General features: G+C 40.2%; 1 protein-coding gene across 1 annotated transcript in view; it reads left to right on the top strand.

Annotated features, from left to right (window-relative positions):
* The first annotated feature begins 2,484 nt into the window (after window positions 1-2,484).
* Window positions 2,485-15,200, top strand: part of si:dkey-1k23.3 (heat shock protein beta-1) — a 14,772-nt gene continuing 2,056 nt past the window's right edge. Inside the window, exons 1-2 of the mRNA XM_043715890.1 lie at window positions 2,485-2,960; window positions 12,864-12,927. Of these exons, the coding sequence (XP_043571825.1) occupies window positions 2,627-2,960; window positions 12,864-12,927 (398 nt within the window). The 5' untranslated portion in view covers window positions 2,485-2,626. The remainder of the gene's footprint in view (window positions 2,961-12,863; window positions 12,928-15,200) is intronic.

The following is a 15,200-nucleotide window of genomic DNA, read 5'->3' as shown; positions in this document are numbered from 1 at the left end:
GGCTGTACAGGACATTGATTAGGCCACTGTTGGAATATTGTGTGCAATTCTGGTCTCCTTCCTATCTGAAAGATGTTGTGAAACTTGAAAGGGTTCAGAAAAGATTTACAAGGACGTTGCCAGGGTTGGAGGATTTGAGCTACAGGGAGAGGCTGAACACGCTGGGGCTGTTTTCCCTAGAGCGTCGGAGGCTGAGGGGTGACCTTATAGAGGTTTACAAAATTATGAGGGGCATGGATAGGACTGTTCCAAAAACTGTTCCCTGGGTCAGGAACTAGAGGGCATAGGTTTAGGATGAAAGGGGAAAAATATAAAAGAGACCTAAGGGGCAACTTTTTCACACAGAGGGTGGTACGTGTATGGAATGAGCTGCTAGAGTTGTGGTGGAGGCTGGTACAATTACAACATTTAAGAGGCATTTTGAAGGGTATATGAATAGGAAGGGTTTGGAGTGATATGGGCCGGGTGCTGGCAGGTGGGACTAGATTGGGTTGGGATATCTGGTCGGCATGGACGGGTTGGACCAAAGGGTCTGTTTCCCTGCTGTATATCTCTATGACTTTATGACTCTGATCTCCAGCATCTGCAGTCCTCACTTTCTCCTTGCATCGATAAGATTTATTCAGAACTTATTGTGAGCTGAGGGTTATTTTGCCCAGAATGGGCAAGGCTGGAATTTATTGTTCATCTCTAATTGCCCATGAGAAGGTAATGGTAAGCTGTTGGACCAGTAATGTGCGAGTGCTGAAGGTACTTTTGGTTTATCGCATGATTGTATTACCAGGTGAACATTTATATTTAAGAGACTTGTGATTGCATCTGTGTGATATCATGTCACTTAATATTCCTTCAGACAGATACTAGACCTACCTTGAATAGCTGCTACTGTACCTTTGTAACCCAATAGCAAGTCATTCGTCAACTGGCCTGAAAAATGGTAGAACTTAGACAGTATTAAGGTCTGTGATAACGTTCTAATTAGTTGCTTCATGAATAAATTCCTTTAAAATATGGTCTCAACAAGTTCCCTGTTTCAGTGTTCATGTTACCAGCACTAACATAACAGTAGTGAATGCATTTGCACTTACAGTGAATATTATGGACATAGTTCCAACATTTTGAGAGAGCAATGATGAAGGAATGGTGACATATTTCTGTCTCAGGATGGTGTGTGCCTTAAAGCAGGACTTGGAGGTGAATTGGCTCTCATGTATTTGCTATCTTTGTCCTTCTACTTGGTGGAAGTGCACCTTGTCAGTATTAAACATCCAGCTATCGTGGACAAAGTGAATGTTAAGGTAGAAGATGGGGGTGACTTAAATTAAACTTCTTGTGTTGGATGGTACCAAGCCTTCTGCATGTTGTTGGAGATGCACACAACCAGACAAATGAAGAGTATTCCATCATACTCCTGACTTCTGCCTTGTAGATGGTGGGAAGTCTATGGGGAGTGGAGGAGGTAAGTCATGCAATGCAGAATTCCCAGAGTCCAACTTGCATTTGCAGTCACAGTGTAGCTGACAGGAAAGATTAAACAGGCAAAGGCATTTTTTTAACTAGCAGTACAAACTGAACAGTGACCTGATAGAACTCTTTAACATTGTGAAGATATTGATTGGGTCGCCATTGAAAAGTCAAAAAGTGTGGTGCTGGAAAAGCACAGCCGGTCAGGCAGCATCCGAGGAGCAGGAGAGTCGACATTTCGCACATAAGCTCTTCATCAGGGATGATGAGCCATTGAAAAGGTGTTTCAACTTGTGAAACTGAAAGAACAGGCCATAAGTCGAAGATAGTCATTAATGAAGCCAAATGAGAATTCAGGAGACGTGTCATTTGCCCAGAGTGTGTTTAGAATTTGCAAATTCTACACTACCTTGTTACCAGATAGAGTAGTTGAGCTGAATACATCAAGGAGGCATTCGTTAAGTGCATGGGGGAGAAAGGATAAAAGAATTTGGAGACAGTGTTTGATGAAGTAAGGTTGGAGGAGGCTTATGTAGAACATAAACACTGACACAAACCAGATGAGCTGAATGACCCGTATCTGAACTGTACATGGCCTCCGTTTTTATGTAGAAGATAAATCAGAAATTAAGTTTTGAGGTGCTTCTCCCCATTCATTCCCATTAATGAAAATCTAATTTAGGTTTCGGGGAAAATATGGGAAATTTCTCGGAAACACCTCAACAAAAAAAAAATTGAAAACAAACCCATAGCATCAATGATAATCATTAGCAAACAGTAAGCTGGAGCAAATGAGGAGCCTGCAACAGCATTGCTCAGCAGTCGAGGTTAGAAAAAATATTCACAGTAAAAGGGTAGCATCAACATGGCACATCTTTGTAATCCTTGCTATGGAATGCACACAATAAATAAGATCATTAGTTTCGATTTGTCAAGTCTCTATATATAACTTCTGATGTGGTCGCATTGAGCTAATTGCTAGAGAGTTCTGAACTGCCTGTGTCAAATCAGAGGCAGATTTATTTGTGGTGAAGTTCTGTACGGTGTGCAGGGTGATTGTATAAATACTGTCAGAAACAGGAACATCCTGGTACAGGCTGCTTGCTGCACCTTCAGCTAACTCATTTTGAAGGACACATTTTCTCTTCCCCTGCCTTGGGAAATGGCACTCTCGCATCCCTATTTCCTGAGTCGTTGGGATGCTCTGCGGAGCTGTTATTTCCCCAGGCGATTGTTTGATCAGGACTTTGGGCTCCCTCCTCTCTCCGAAGAACCACTGAAGGACTGGATGCAGTGGGTAGAGAATCGGCTCAGTTTGAGCCCCTCTGACAGCACCACGCCCAGCCCCTGCCCATCACCCTTGCAGAGGCCTCTGTTTGGGGGAATGTCTCTGATCCAGCAGACCTCGGGCAACTGGAAAATCAGCCTTGATGTAAAGCATTTCACCCCTGAGGAGCTCCAGGTGAAGATCCAGGAGGGTTATTTAGAGATTTCAGGTATGTCAACTTCTTTTCTTGCAGAGTATCTTCACACTCCCACCTTAGGGGAAATGGTAGAAGGATTTCTGTGTTTATTCTCAGGCTATTGAGTTACATCATGAATGCTCCTTCCATGGTCAACAGATTCTGGTGTGGAACTTGAACCTGGAGCTTCTAACACGTACATACAGTCAATACCTCGGAGTCACCAGACCTCCATAGATATATCAATGATCAGTAATAGCGACAACAACCTCATTCACATCTCGCATTTTAAACACCCTGCTGTTGATCGCCATGCTTTCAGTTCCATAAACCTTAAACATTGGAATTCTCTCCATGATCTTCTAAATCTCTTCAGTGCTCTCTTCTACTTGAAAGCATCCTTAGACCTCTTGATGAAGCATTTAGTTACCTGTCATCATATGTCCTTCTGCAACTTAATGTCAGATGTTGTTTGATGACATACCTATTCTAATCCTAATAACACTATATAAATGCAAGTAACAGCAACTGTTTGAGCATATTTCAAAAGGGTTTTACATACTTGCATTTGCTCCACTTTTCCTTACATCTCGAAAGCACTGACCTATGATGGTCTTCAGGTGCCTGCTTCAGGATCCAATTGACCATTTTATAAGGGTGGGCCGAATTAGGTTGACCTCAAATTCACATGAGGCGAAAGTGGACACTGCAGATGCTGGAGATTAGAATCAAGATTAGAGCGGGGCTGGAAAAGCACAGCGGGTCAGGCAGCATCCGAGGAGCAGGAAAATCGACTTTTCGAGCAAAAGGCTGATGAAGGGCTTTTGCCCAAAACGTTGATTTTCATGCTCCTTGGCTGCTGTCTGACCTGCTGTGCTTTCCCATCACTATTCTAATCTTGACCGGTCAATGGTATGGCACATTTGAACTCACTGCAGAACCAAATTACTCTTGCTCCTTCTGTATAAAACCATTCATATAGCAGCTCACCCTCACATTATTTTGTGTCCATAAACTGCAGTAGGTTTAAGTCTTAAATACATCTGACCCAATGTTGGAGAATATGAATGTAATGCTATTTCGAAAACATTACCAAAATAGTAAGATTTATTTTTTTTTAAAGTTGACACAGCATAATTGCTCCAAATTATGAAACTATAGAAATGTTGAAAGTTCCTGTCCTTCACTATTTCAAAACTAAGAATCCTTTTAAGTTGCATTTCTATCTTTATAATTGTCTCAGATATCTGTCCAGCCAGACATTCACTTATAGATGAAGCTTTATATTGTTAGCTGTCCCTTTGCTTGAGTAATTAACTGAAACAGTCAGATTGCACTACTCGTAGAATCCCTACAGTGTGGAAACAGGCCATTTAGCCCAACATGTCCTCACTGACCCTCTGAAGAGTAACCCACCCAAATCCATTCCCCTCCCCTATTACTCGATATTTCCCAGGACTAATGCACCTAACCTATACATCCCTGAACACTATGAGCAATTTATCGTGGCCACTTCACCTAACCTGCACATCTTTGGATTGTCGGGGGAAACCAGAGCAGCTGGAGAAAACCCACGCAGACAGAGGGAGAATGTGCAAACTCCATACAGACTGTCACCCGAAGATGGAATCGAACCCGGGTCCCTGGCACTGTAAGGTAGCAGTGCTAACCACTGAGCCACCGTACTGTGTTTGAGTTCTCATTACTGAGACACTGTGGAGACAGTGAACCCTTGGCACAGTGCAGGACTTTGCTACATAGTTGATCCATAGATGGGGATTTCTGTTTGGTGAAGTTATGATCACAATACCTCCTTTCACTAACTCATTGGTTTACAAAGCAGTGTGGGTTCAATTCCCATCACTGGTTTGAGGTTACAATGAAGGACTCTCCTTCTCAACCTCTTCCCTCACCTGAGGTCTGGTGGCCCTCAGGTTAAACCACCACCAGTTGCTTCTCTCTAATGAGAGTGTAGCCCCTATGGTCAAGAGTAGAGGCGTGCTGGAAAAACACAGCAGGTCAGGCAGCATCCAAGGAGCAGGAAAATCAACTTTCGGGCAAAAGCCCTGATGAAGAGCTTTTGCCGAAACGTTGATTTTCCTGTTCCTTGGATGCTGCCTGACCTGCTGTGCTTTTCCAGCACCATTCTAATCTTGACTCTAATCTCCAGCATCTGCAGTACACACTTCTGTCTGGTCAGACTATAGTAACAAAACAACTCCTTTCATTAGTTTCTTCTGTGCACCATTTTCACAGAAATGCTATGCTTCCTTAACACCAGTACAAAAACAGAGTACCCAGATGTATGTGAGATGGCAGAAATGTTTGACTGTGAACTTCACTGCTTAGAATCTCTATTCTCTGGTGTAAGAGGGCTGGATTCAGAGGGAAAACGTTTGGCTATTCAATCTTGAAACACAGCAACTAAAGGGCACAGGTCAAATCACAGAGGCGTGCATAACAGTGACTACACTTCAAAAGTATGTAATGTGCTTTGAGGCACACAGCTTTTGCAAAAGCATGGTATAAATACAAGTCTCTCTTTCTTCTTTTATAAGATATTAAATGTTACAGAAGAGGGAATTGCAGAACATTATTAAAAGGTCCATATCAAATTGTAAAAAGCATCACTGTTCTTAGATATGAGTTGAGAGTTCAGTTTTCATATGAATGAAGAACTAAATAAATATTGTGAAATCAAACCGTGCAGGTGGGTTGCCATTGACCTTTAAGGCTAAGTTTATTCGATTTTTAAACATTTTGAGGCAAGCGAGGGACCTGGAGATCTGATGAGAAAGTGGAGTTGGGTCAAGGATCATTCATGATTGAAAGGCAGACCAGTTTGTGGGATTGTATGGACTACATCTGTCTTTGTTTCTTATGTGCATCATTTTTGTTTATGTTAGTTCATGGGACATGGGCATTGTTGGTTAAGCCAACAGTTATAGGCCACACTTCATTGCCCAAACAGCAGTCTCCTTTCCTAAAAGGGAATAGTGAGCCTGATTGGGGGTGGGGGTCTTTCTAACAAGTGACAATGGTCATCATTTAACTATTAATTCCAGACTTTTAAAACATTTAATTCAAATTCCACCATCTGCCTTGAAGGGATTTGAACCCAGGTCCCAAGAACATTACCCAGTTTAATAGGTCACCAGCTCCCCTGCTGGAATTAAATCTGTGACAACAGCACTTGGAGTCACATTCAAACCGGCAATAGGGATAGATTTATTAGTACTGCGGTCTTCACAGACACAGAACTTTACAGAGCATTTTAGAGTCGATGAATTACTTCTGATGACATTAAAGGTAAAAATCAAAGTATTATTAAGAATGAATTGAATGATAATTTGGAGAGATTCGAGACAGATGAACCAGGGTGGTTTTCCTCATCATTGTGTTTTTTGTAATCCCATAGAATCTTTGCTGATCTACAAATGCTGCTCGTGTGCATTGAAATGATTCAGCTGCAAATTGGTATTGACACATAAAATAAGGAGTCAAATAAATGGATAAGAACATTTAACTGCCTTCAGATTGGGTTCACCGTAGGATTTGCTCACATAATATTCGGAATAATTCTTCCCTGCAATTCAAAAGTTCCTATCACCCATGGTGCACGCTCAATCCATTTTTTTTCCTGAAAATTGCGGTTAAAGTCCCACAACAGAGTAGGGGCCCAATTTGCATGTTTAAGTAATCCCCATCTGTTTTTAGATGGATCTGTAAATGGATGTGTAACCATCCTGCTGTGTTCATAAGGGGGCTGAGGTACCCATCCTGATTTTTAGTTTGAAAACAGGCACCTCAAGGTTAAATATCACTCGTTCCCCTTACTGTCTCAATTCCTGAAGTGTGTCCACTTGGGTTGTAATGTTATTGCTTGCCTTTCGAAACATATGTGCCAAACCCAGATAGAGAGAAGCAGCAAATAAAATTATGCATGTCCCAAAAGATGTATCCCTTGAAATTATCTTTTGTTCACCTATTGCAAGAGTTACAAGGTTATTGCCAGGGTTGGAGGGTTTGAGGTATAGAGAGAGACTGAATAGGCTGGGGCTATTTTCCTTGGAATGTCAGAGGCCGAGAGGTGACTTTATAGACGTTTATAACATCCTGAGGATAGGGTGAATAGTCAAGGTCTTTTCCTCAGGATAAGGGAGTACAAAACTAGAGGGCATAGGTTTAAGGTGACAGGGGAAAGATTTAAAAGGGGCCTAAGTGCAACTTTTTCACAGAGGGTGGTACATGTATTGAATGAACTGCCAGAGGAAGTAGTGGAGACTAGTACAATTACAATATTTAAAGGCACTTGGATGGGTATATGAATAGGAAGGCTTCTGAGGGATGTAGGCCAAATGCTGACTAATGGGACGAGATTATTTTAGGATTTCTGGTTGGCATGGACGTGTTGGATTATTTTCATGCTATACATCTCCATGACTCTCTGGCATCTTGATAACTTATATGATCATAGTTACAAGCTATTATAAGTCAAGAACTAATTTTTTGCAAATATTTTGAACAAGGGCAAAATGGTTACAATCTTACAATTCTCCAGCACCGCATCCGAATTTCCACTCTCATCTAATTCAATGCTTTTGGAGGCATCTCATCTGGTCCTGATGTCTGATCAGTTTGAATTACAGACAGATTATTCAATTCTTCCTAATGAAGGGCTTATGCCTGAAATATCGACTCTCCTGTTCCTCGGATGCTGCCTGACTGGCTGTGCTTTTCCAGCAGCACATTCTTCGACTTTGATCTCCAGCATCTGCAGTCCTCACTTTCTCCCAGTATATTATTCAATACTTCCTCCTTATCAATTTTAAATCCTCCGCCACCAATGTTCTTCCAAGTAAAAACAGATGAAAAGTATTCATTTCATACTTCAGTCACATCTTTTGCCTCTAAGTTTAGGTCCCCTTTTTGATCTGTAATGGAATCTACTCCTTTTACCATTCTTTTGCTAATGATGGAGACAGATGATGGATAGGTCGCTTATAGAAATCCCAAGGATTTCCTTCTTTGTTAGATTAGATTCCCTACAGTGTGGAAACAGGCCCTTTGGCCCAACAAGTCCACACACCCAGCGCAACTCACCCAGACCCATTCTCCTACATTTACCCCTGACAAATGCACCTAACACTACGGATAATTTAGCATGGCCAATTCACCTAACCTCCTATCTTTGAACTGTGGGAGGAAACCATACAGACATGGGGAGAGTATGCAAAGTCCTTACAGACAGTTATCCAAAGCCAGAATTGAACCCAAGTCCCTAGCACTGTGAGGTAGTAGTGCTAACCACTCAGTCAATACGTTGCCCCGTTAGCACCCTGTCATCTTTCATTATCCATGTTTCCTTCTTGTTTCTGCTTTTCCACCTCATTTCTGAACCTTTTGTATCCAGCTTGGTTCTCAGTTGTATTTGCTACCTGTTATGTGTACTGGGCACACTTTTTCTTCATTAAATTAATTTCAATTCCCTTTCCATTCTGGGAGACTGCATTTGGTTGTTCTACCTTCCCTCTTTGAAGCAATAATTACTGAGTAATTTATTTTGAACATTCACATGCTAGCATAGAGCAGCAAATATACTACTGTAACCAGTTGTATATGTGACTGAACTTTTATCATAGTGTCATAGAATGTTGTCATTATAAAATATTATACCAAAGTAAAAGCAAAGTTTGCTGGGCAGAACACTGTAGGTGTACCGGCATTAGAAGTATGTGTTTAATTTTTAAAATGCCATTTCAGTGTCAGCACTCAAAATAAAGACATGTTACCTCATCATTGATAAGAATGACTGCTGCTCTGAATGTATAAAACACAATAGGGCTTAAACCAGACAATCTTTGAATAATAAGAATTGCCATGTTCACACTTCATGGGCTTCAGGTGAACAAGTTGCAAGGTTCTGTGCTAGAAGTCACCCCCTTCACCTTCCTCAGATATTTTTTTTAGCCGGAACTGATATTATACGTATGATATGATCCAAATGAATAGGTTGATAAATTGGAACAATGTATTTTATTTCAATGTCTGTGGCATGTTCTCAGCATTTCATTGAAGGACAAAATCATGAACGCTGTGGTCCTCTTAAAGGCAAATCTCCCAGGTATGTTTGCATTCATGAGTCAGAGTTGATTTTGCTATCTGGACCATGTTTGCAGGATGGAACTCAAACATCTTTCCAAGGATGTTCAGTCTGAGGAGGGATGGCTGAATCTCCTCTTTAAGGATACTTGACAGTACAATATAAAGGCCCTAAATATTGATCTTCACAGGCAATCAGTAGAGGAAGGAAGAAACATTACTTTTATGAGTCAGTGTGCTTAACACAGATGCCAATATTTAAAACAGTATGTCACACCCATTACCTAATAAACTCCTGATATGTTGCACTTGTGGAAGAACTTGTATTTCATGGACTGGTACCATATGAAACTAGTTCATCGCCAATGGATTCACGGCATGCCTATCACCTTAAATAGATGGAAAGATGCTGATTATGACAATGGGTTTTACGTGATTTGCAGCTTAACAAATCTCTGTGTACCTGGTATCTAATTTAGCTGTAGGTGATGCTGTAAAACATGAAAGGCTGTAATTGCAGGGTAATTAAATACAAAGACAATCAGATTTAAAGTAAAACATTTAAAAATGAGTTGTTCTTCTGTCAGTGCAAAGATACCGGTCTTTCTGCGCTGTAACCAGCTTCCCGAGTCTGTTGCATCCAGTCTGAGCTCCCCCTTCCAGATGGATTGTCTAGTCAGTGTAAAAGTACACATCTACCTGGCAGAAGAAACTGTCTGAGCCTATACTAGGGTTGTTAAAAAGTGCAAAATTATGACCAACTTATAATCAGAGCAGAAAGTGCTAGAAAAATTCAGCAAGTTGTAGTACCTGATGACATCTTGCATTTGTAGACCACTAGATGGTGCTATTATCAGACTAATTGAAAATTTTGTGTGTATTAATCAAATAAAAGCCAGTTGCCGATAACAGTACATGAACATCAATGTCAATATAACGTTCTGCTAATTGCTATTATAGCAGAAAAACAATTACCAAGTTAATATTTCCTTATGTGTCTCAGTGTGCAGGTTCATTTGCTTATTACTCTCGTGAAACGGCTTGGAATGCTTTCCTACATTAAAGACACCACATAAATGCAGATATTAGCAATTAATTTAATGGACAGAGAAACATCACACCAATAATACCATCAGTTATTACAACTCTACAAATATTCTGTCTTACTTAGCATTCTATGCTGGAACTTCCACGACCATTGCATCCAAATGCACATGTAACCTGATTACAAGCCAACTACATGGTTTAAAAATGCAGAATTCTGAGCCTCAGTACGTTGTTTGCAGAATCACAATCCGTCCAAATCTCCTGTCTGCCTATCAAACCATCCATCTGCTTGAATTTCTGCCCATAAAACTGACCTCATCCCTGATCTCAAATGTGAGTGTTCTCCAACTGCACTCTATCAGGGGGCGTTAGGTGTCTTTCACCATTGTGAGCAGATTCTCAGGAACCATGTTCTGTTCATCAGTTTGCATATTTTCTGAATGTTTTTAAAATGTTTCCTCTTTGAGACCTGTTCTGTTTTTTTTCCCCCTTAATCCATCTTTTTTAACTGTGCAATCTAAAATCAGTCTGAAAAGCTTCTCTGTTTTACAGATTCTTAAGCAATGCTAGACCAGATGGTGAAATGAGTTGAAATTAAACATTCCGCTCTACGTGTTTAATTGCTTACTGTGTTCTAACTGATCTGATTTGATTGGATTTATTATTGTCACATGTACCTAGGTACAGTGAAAAATTCTGTTTTGCATGCAGTACAGGCAGATCATAACATACAGAGTGCATTAGGGTAATAGAGCAGAGAGAAGAATAGAATGTTATGGTTGAAAAAACATGCACAAAGAGCGAGATCAACATTAAATCTAAAATTTGACAGGTCCATTCAAAAGTCTAATAATGGCGGGGAGGAAGCTGGTCTTGAACCTGTTGGTCCATGTGTTTAAGCTTTTGTATCTTCTGCCCAGCAGAAGAGGTTGAAAGAGACTATGGGTGGGAGGGGTTTAAGACTAAAAGGTTTTAAGGGCTTGCAATTTCTGCTATTGATATGTTAAAGCGTCCGGAAGACTGAACCTTTTATTGGTTACTCTGTTATTTAAAGGAGCATTTTTAAAAAGAAAGTGGGGACTAATGAATTAATAACTGTTCATCGATGCTCTTTCTACAATCCAATTGTGACTACAGGATTCAATGCTTTTATACAGTTAGAGTCGGTGAAAAGGAATGAAAATGCCTCAGTTTGGCATATAAGGAACAATGTGGATGAAGGCACAGCCTAGCAGAGGCAGCACAAATGACGAAGGGGCAGATGGTATGAGGGAACAGGAATGAGATATGGGAAATGTGCACTGCGAGAACTAGTTGACCGAAGAATTTCGCTGATTCCCATTACCTACCTTCAGAATGAAATTCTGGACCAAAATTCTGACAGGTTTGTGAAAGAATTCAACGTGTCAATATACAGAATCAAGCAGTACACAAGTCCCATATCACTATCTACCAACCTTAGTCTTGTTAGAGGAAGGGAGGGGTGGGCTTGAAGATTAATGCTGAAACTAAGAATTTGTACAGCGGGAGGCAAGCATTTTGAGTGAATCGTTGGGTCAATCCTTATCCTCCTAGTAAAACCATTACAAGCCTATAGTGTTGGCAGCCTGAGATTCTTCTGCATCCTCTTTCTCATTTTGCATGTTGTATTCTGCTGTAGTATAGGGAGATGGAAGGAGTGAGAGAAAATATAAGTATCTGAGAATTATGGAAACCAATCTTTGCCATTCAATGTTTCTCTTGCTTGATGGAATATAATATATTAAAGTCAAGACATATCCTCCTTTAACTCTTTCATTTCCAGGACTTCAAGTATATATAGATCAATGACTTGGTCTTTCCATCTTCATAGAACATGCAGGCCTTTTAAATTCACAATAGATGCCACTGTTTCCTTGCCCCCATTCTTTCTGTAGGGCTTGGCCATTCATCTAAAGGTTTCAGTTAAAAAGGATCTCAGTATTTGATTATTTCTTAATTCGTAGAATGTCTAAAGAAAAATATGAAGACCATAAAAACGATAAAGGAAGTCACAAGTTTTACTTTCATTTCATTGCTTCCCCATTAACAGGTCTTGATATAAGTAGAATATTGGAAGATTCACCTGAAATCATGGTTTTTGATTTTTTTTGTGTGAAAATGTTGCTCAATTCTGCAATCAACTCTGAAAATTCAGGATGGGAAGTGACAAGGACTGACAGATAAGTTCTAAAAAGCTAAATTAAACATTGTCCCATTAAAATCACAACATGGACATGTATGTGCATCTTACAACATTTTGAAGTTACTGAGTCTCAATTCTGTTTTGTGCTCAATTTTCTTCCCTGATATTTTGAAAGAGTTTCCTCATGTTGAATTATTACTCCATGATACTGGCTGCCTTCTAGCACCACACCCAAACAGCTAAGCTGTGGGCAGTGGCCCAGACATTGAGTGCAGCCAAGTCATTTTACACTGGGTGACAAAACAGTTGGGTTTTTTCCCATGTTTATCCCATGTACATTTTCAACCAGGAAGCACATTTTTATAAACTGTCTTTGTATACAGATGGATGTTGTGAAGTAGCATCTTAAGCAGGATATTTCTGAGCTGATTTAGCTAAATTGCTAATCAATAAGTATTATTCCATTGAACTTACAAAGAAAGATAAGAAAGTGCAAAAGTAGAAAAGGCCATTGTGATGATACACATAAGTGATTATGGTATATAATTATTTTGGACATCATGACTTCATAATATGGCAGTAAACTGGAACAAATTGATTAATGAAAATGCTGTTGTTTTCAGGAAACCACAAGGAAAAACAAGATCAACATGGGTTTATTTCGAGAAGTTTTACCAGAAAGTACATGTGAGTATGTTCTCCTCATTAATCAAACCACTGTCTTGGTACTTAACTTGAATGTAGTGTTTAATAAGATGATTACCATGATATAATAGAAACAGATAGGAAAAGAGAAAGAAATAAGTATGATTGCCAAGAGAGAAATTAGCCAGTCTTTTGGTAAAGTCACAATTTATATTTCACACAAACTGGCAACAAAACGAAAATGACATAGGTATATGTGAGAATGGGGGCCAGATAATTCAGTTGGTTAAATGACAGAATAACAGTAATAGTATGTAGTAATATAAATCTTCATTATGTGAGAGAACTTCAACAGGCTTTATTTAATGTAATTCTACACCAGGCCTGATAAGAGAACGTCTCGGAGCCTGCAAACCCAGTTCCATGTGATCTGATCTGCCACTCTGTCAGAGCTCCTTATGCACAAGTCTAGTAGGTATTATTACAGTAATTGTAAAGTCAAACTTTTACTCCCTGGGGTACAGGTTTGTTCCCATTCTAGCTGAGGCAGACTTGGGACCAACCTCCCCATCCTGCCCCTGAGAGTGGAAGATAACCATCACTGACATAAACAAAGCTGTCCAGAAAACAAAATGAAGCATCAGCAGATAATAACTATTGTATGTAATGTGACGCCAACCATTAACAGCATGTGGTCAGGGGAGTTTGCTGCCATCAAGAGCTTGCCTTGACTTGGTCTAAGGCTACTTGGTTTGCGGTGTCAGAGGCAAACCACGACAGAGTCTTAATGGAAACTGGCTCTTGTTTTTAACAAGATGTAGAGTATTGCATGGTAGCAATATGGTACAAGTTACATTAGTATGCCAAATATTCTTATAAAGGTGATGAGGAAACCTAAAGGCTAAGTAGGTCTTCCTCTTTGAGATCTGAAAGCTATTCTGCCTTTCCCCACCCAAGTCTTTATGATATCATCAGATTGTGTAGAACTTAATGCATTAACCATTTCCAAACCATTTCCTGAAACAACACTCTTGCTATACAATACATGGGAGAGAAACAGAAAGGAGGTGTGAGTGTGTAGTTATATGTGTACAATTATTTCAAGATTCATTGAATAATTAACAAAAAGAACTGGATATTCTTTCATGGTGGAGTGCAGAGGACCAAGGCACTTTTCAATTCAAGCAACTGAAGAGAATTGCAACATAGTCACAAAATAAACATGAGGAAAGTTAGATAGGCAGAAGAGGGCTTGAAAGTAAGAATCGAGGTAAAGGAAGGAGGAACAATTGGAAGGCATGGGAGAGAGAAAGGGATTTAGGGTGTAGGTTTGCTCGCTGAGCTGTAGATTTGATATCCAGACGTTTCATTACCTGGCTAGGTAACATCATCAGTGGCGACCTCCAAGTGAAGCGAAGCTGTTGTCTCCTGCTTTCTATTTATATCTTTCTCCTGGATGGGGTTCCAGGGGTATGTGGTGATGTCATTTCTTGTTCGTTTTCTGAGGGGTTGATAGATGGCATCTAGATCTATGCATTTGTTTATGGCGTTGTGGTAGGAGTGCCAGGCCTCTAGGAATTCTCTAGCATGTCTTTACTTAGGAAGACGAAGCAATGATCTCATTCGAAGTAACAGCACTATTCACCTCCATCAACATCGACCTGGCAAAGGAAACACTTACCACACTTTTAGAAGAGACCATCACACACACACCAACCACCATCAATCACATTACTAACAAAAACATCATGAAGCTAGTGGACCTGTGCCTCACCACCCACTTCACTTTCAACAACATAGTCTACAAACAAACCAACGGCACACCCATGGGATCTCCACTATCAGGATTCATAGCAGAAGCGGTAATGCAAAGGCTAGAACAAACAGCCCTACCAACCATCAAACCAAAAATCAGGGTTTGCTACATGGATGACACCTTTGTCATCACAAAACGAAACAAGATAGAAGAGACATTTAACATCATCAACAACACCCTCACAGGCATAAAGTTCACCAAGGAGGAAGAAACCGACAACAAACTCGCATTCCTGGACGTCACAGTTGAAAGAAAGGACAACGGAGAACTACAAACCTGCGTATACAGAAAACCGACAAACACTAACCAAATACTTAACTACACCAGCAACCATCCCAACACACACAAACAAAGCTGTATCAGAACACTATTCCAATGATCCACCACACACTGCAGCATAGACAAACTTCGGAAAATAGAGGAGAACCACCTACACAACGTATTCAAGAAGAACGGATACTCAAATAATACAGTCCGCAGATTCCTCAAGAACAAACCA

This window comes from Chiloscyllium plagiosum, chromosome 25 (genome assembly GCF_004010195.1).
Source record: "Chiloscyllium plagiosum isolate BGI_BamShark_2017 chromosome 25, ASM401019v2, whole genome shotgun sequence".
Taxonomy (NCBI): Eukaryota; Metazoa; Chordata; class Chondrichthyes; order Orectolobiformes; family Hemiscylliidae; genus Chiloscyllium; species Chiloscyllium plagiosum.
This window is presented reverse-complemented; position numbering and strand designations above follow the sequence as displayed.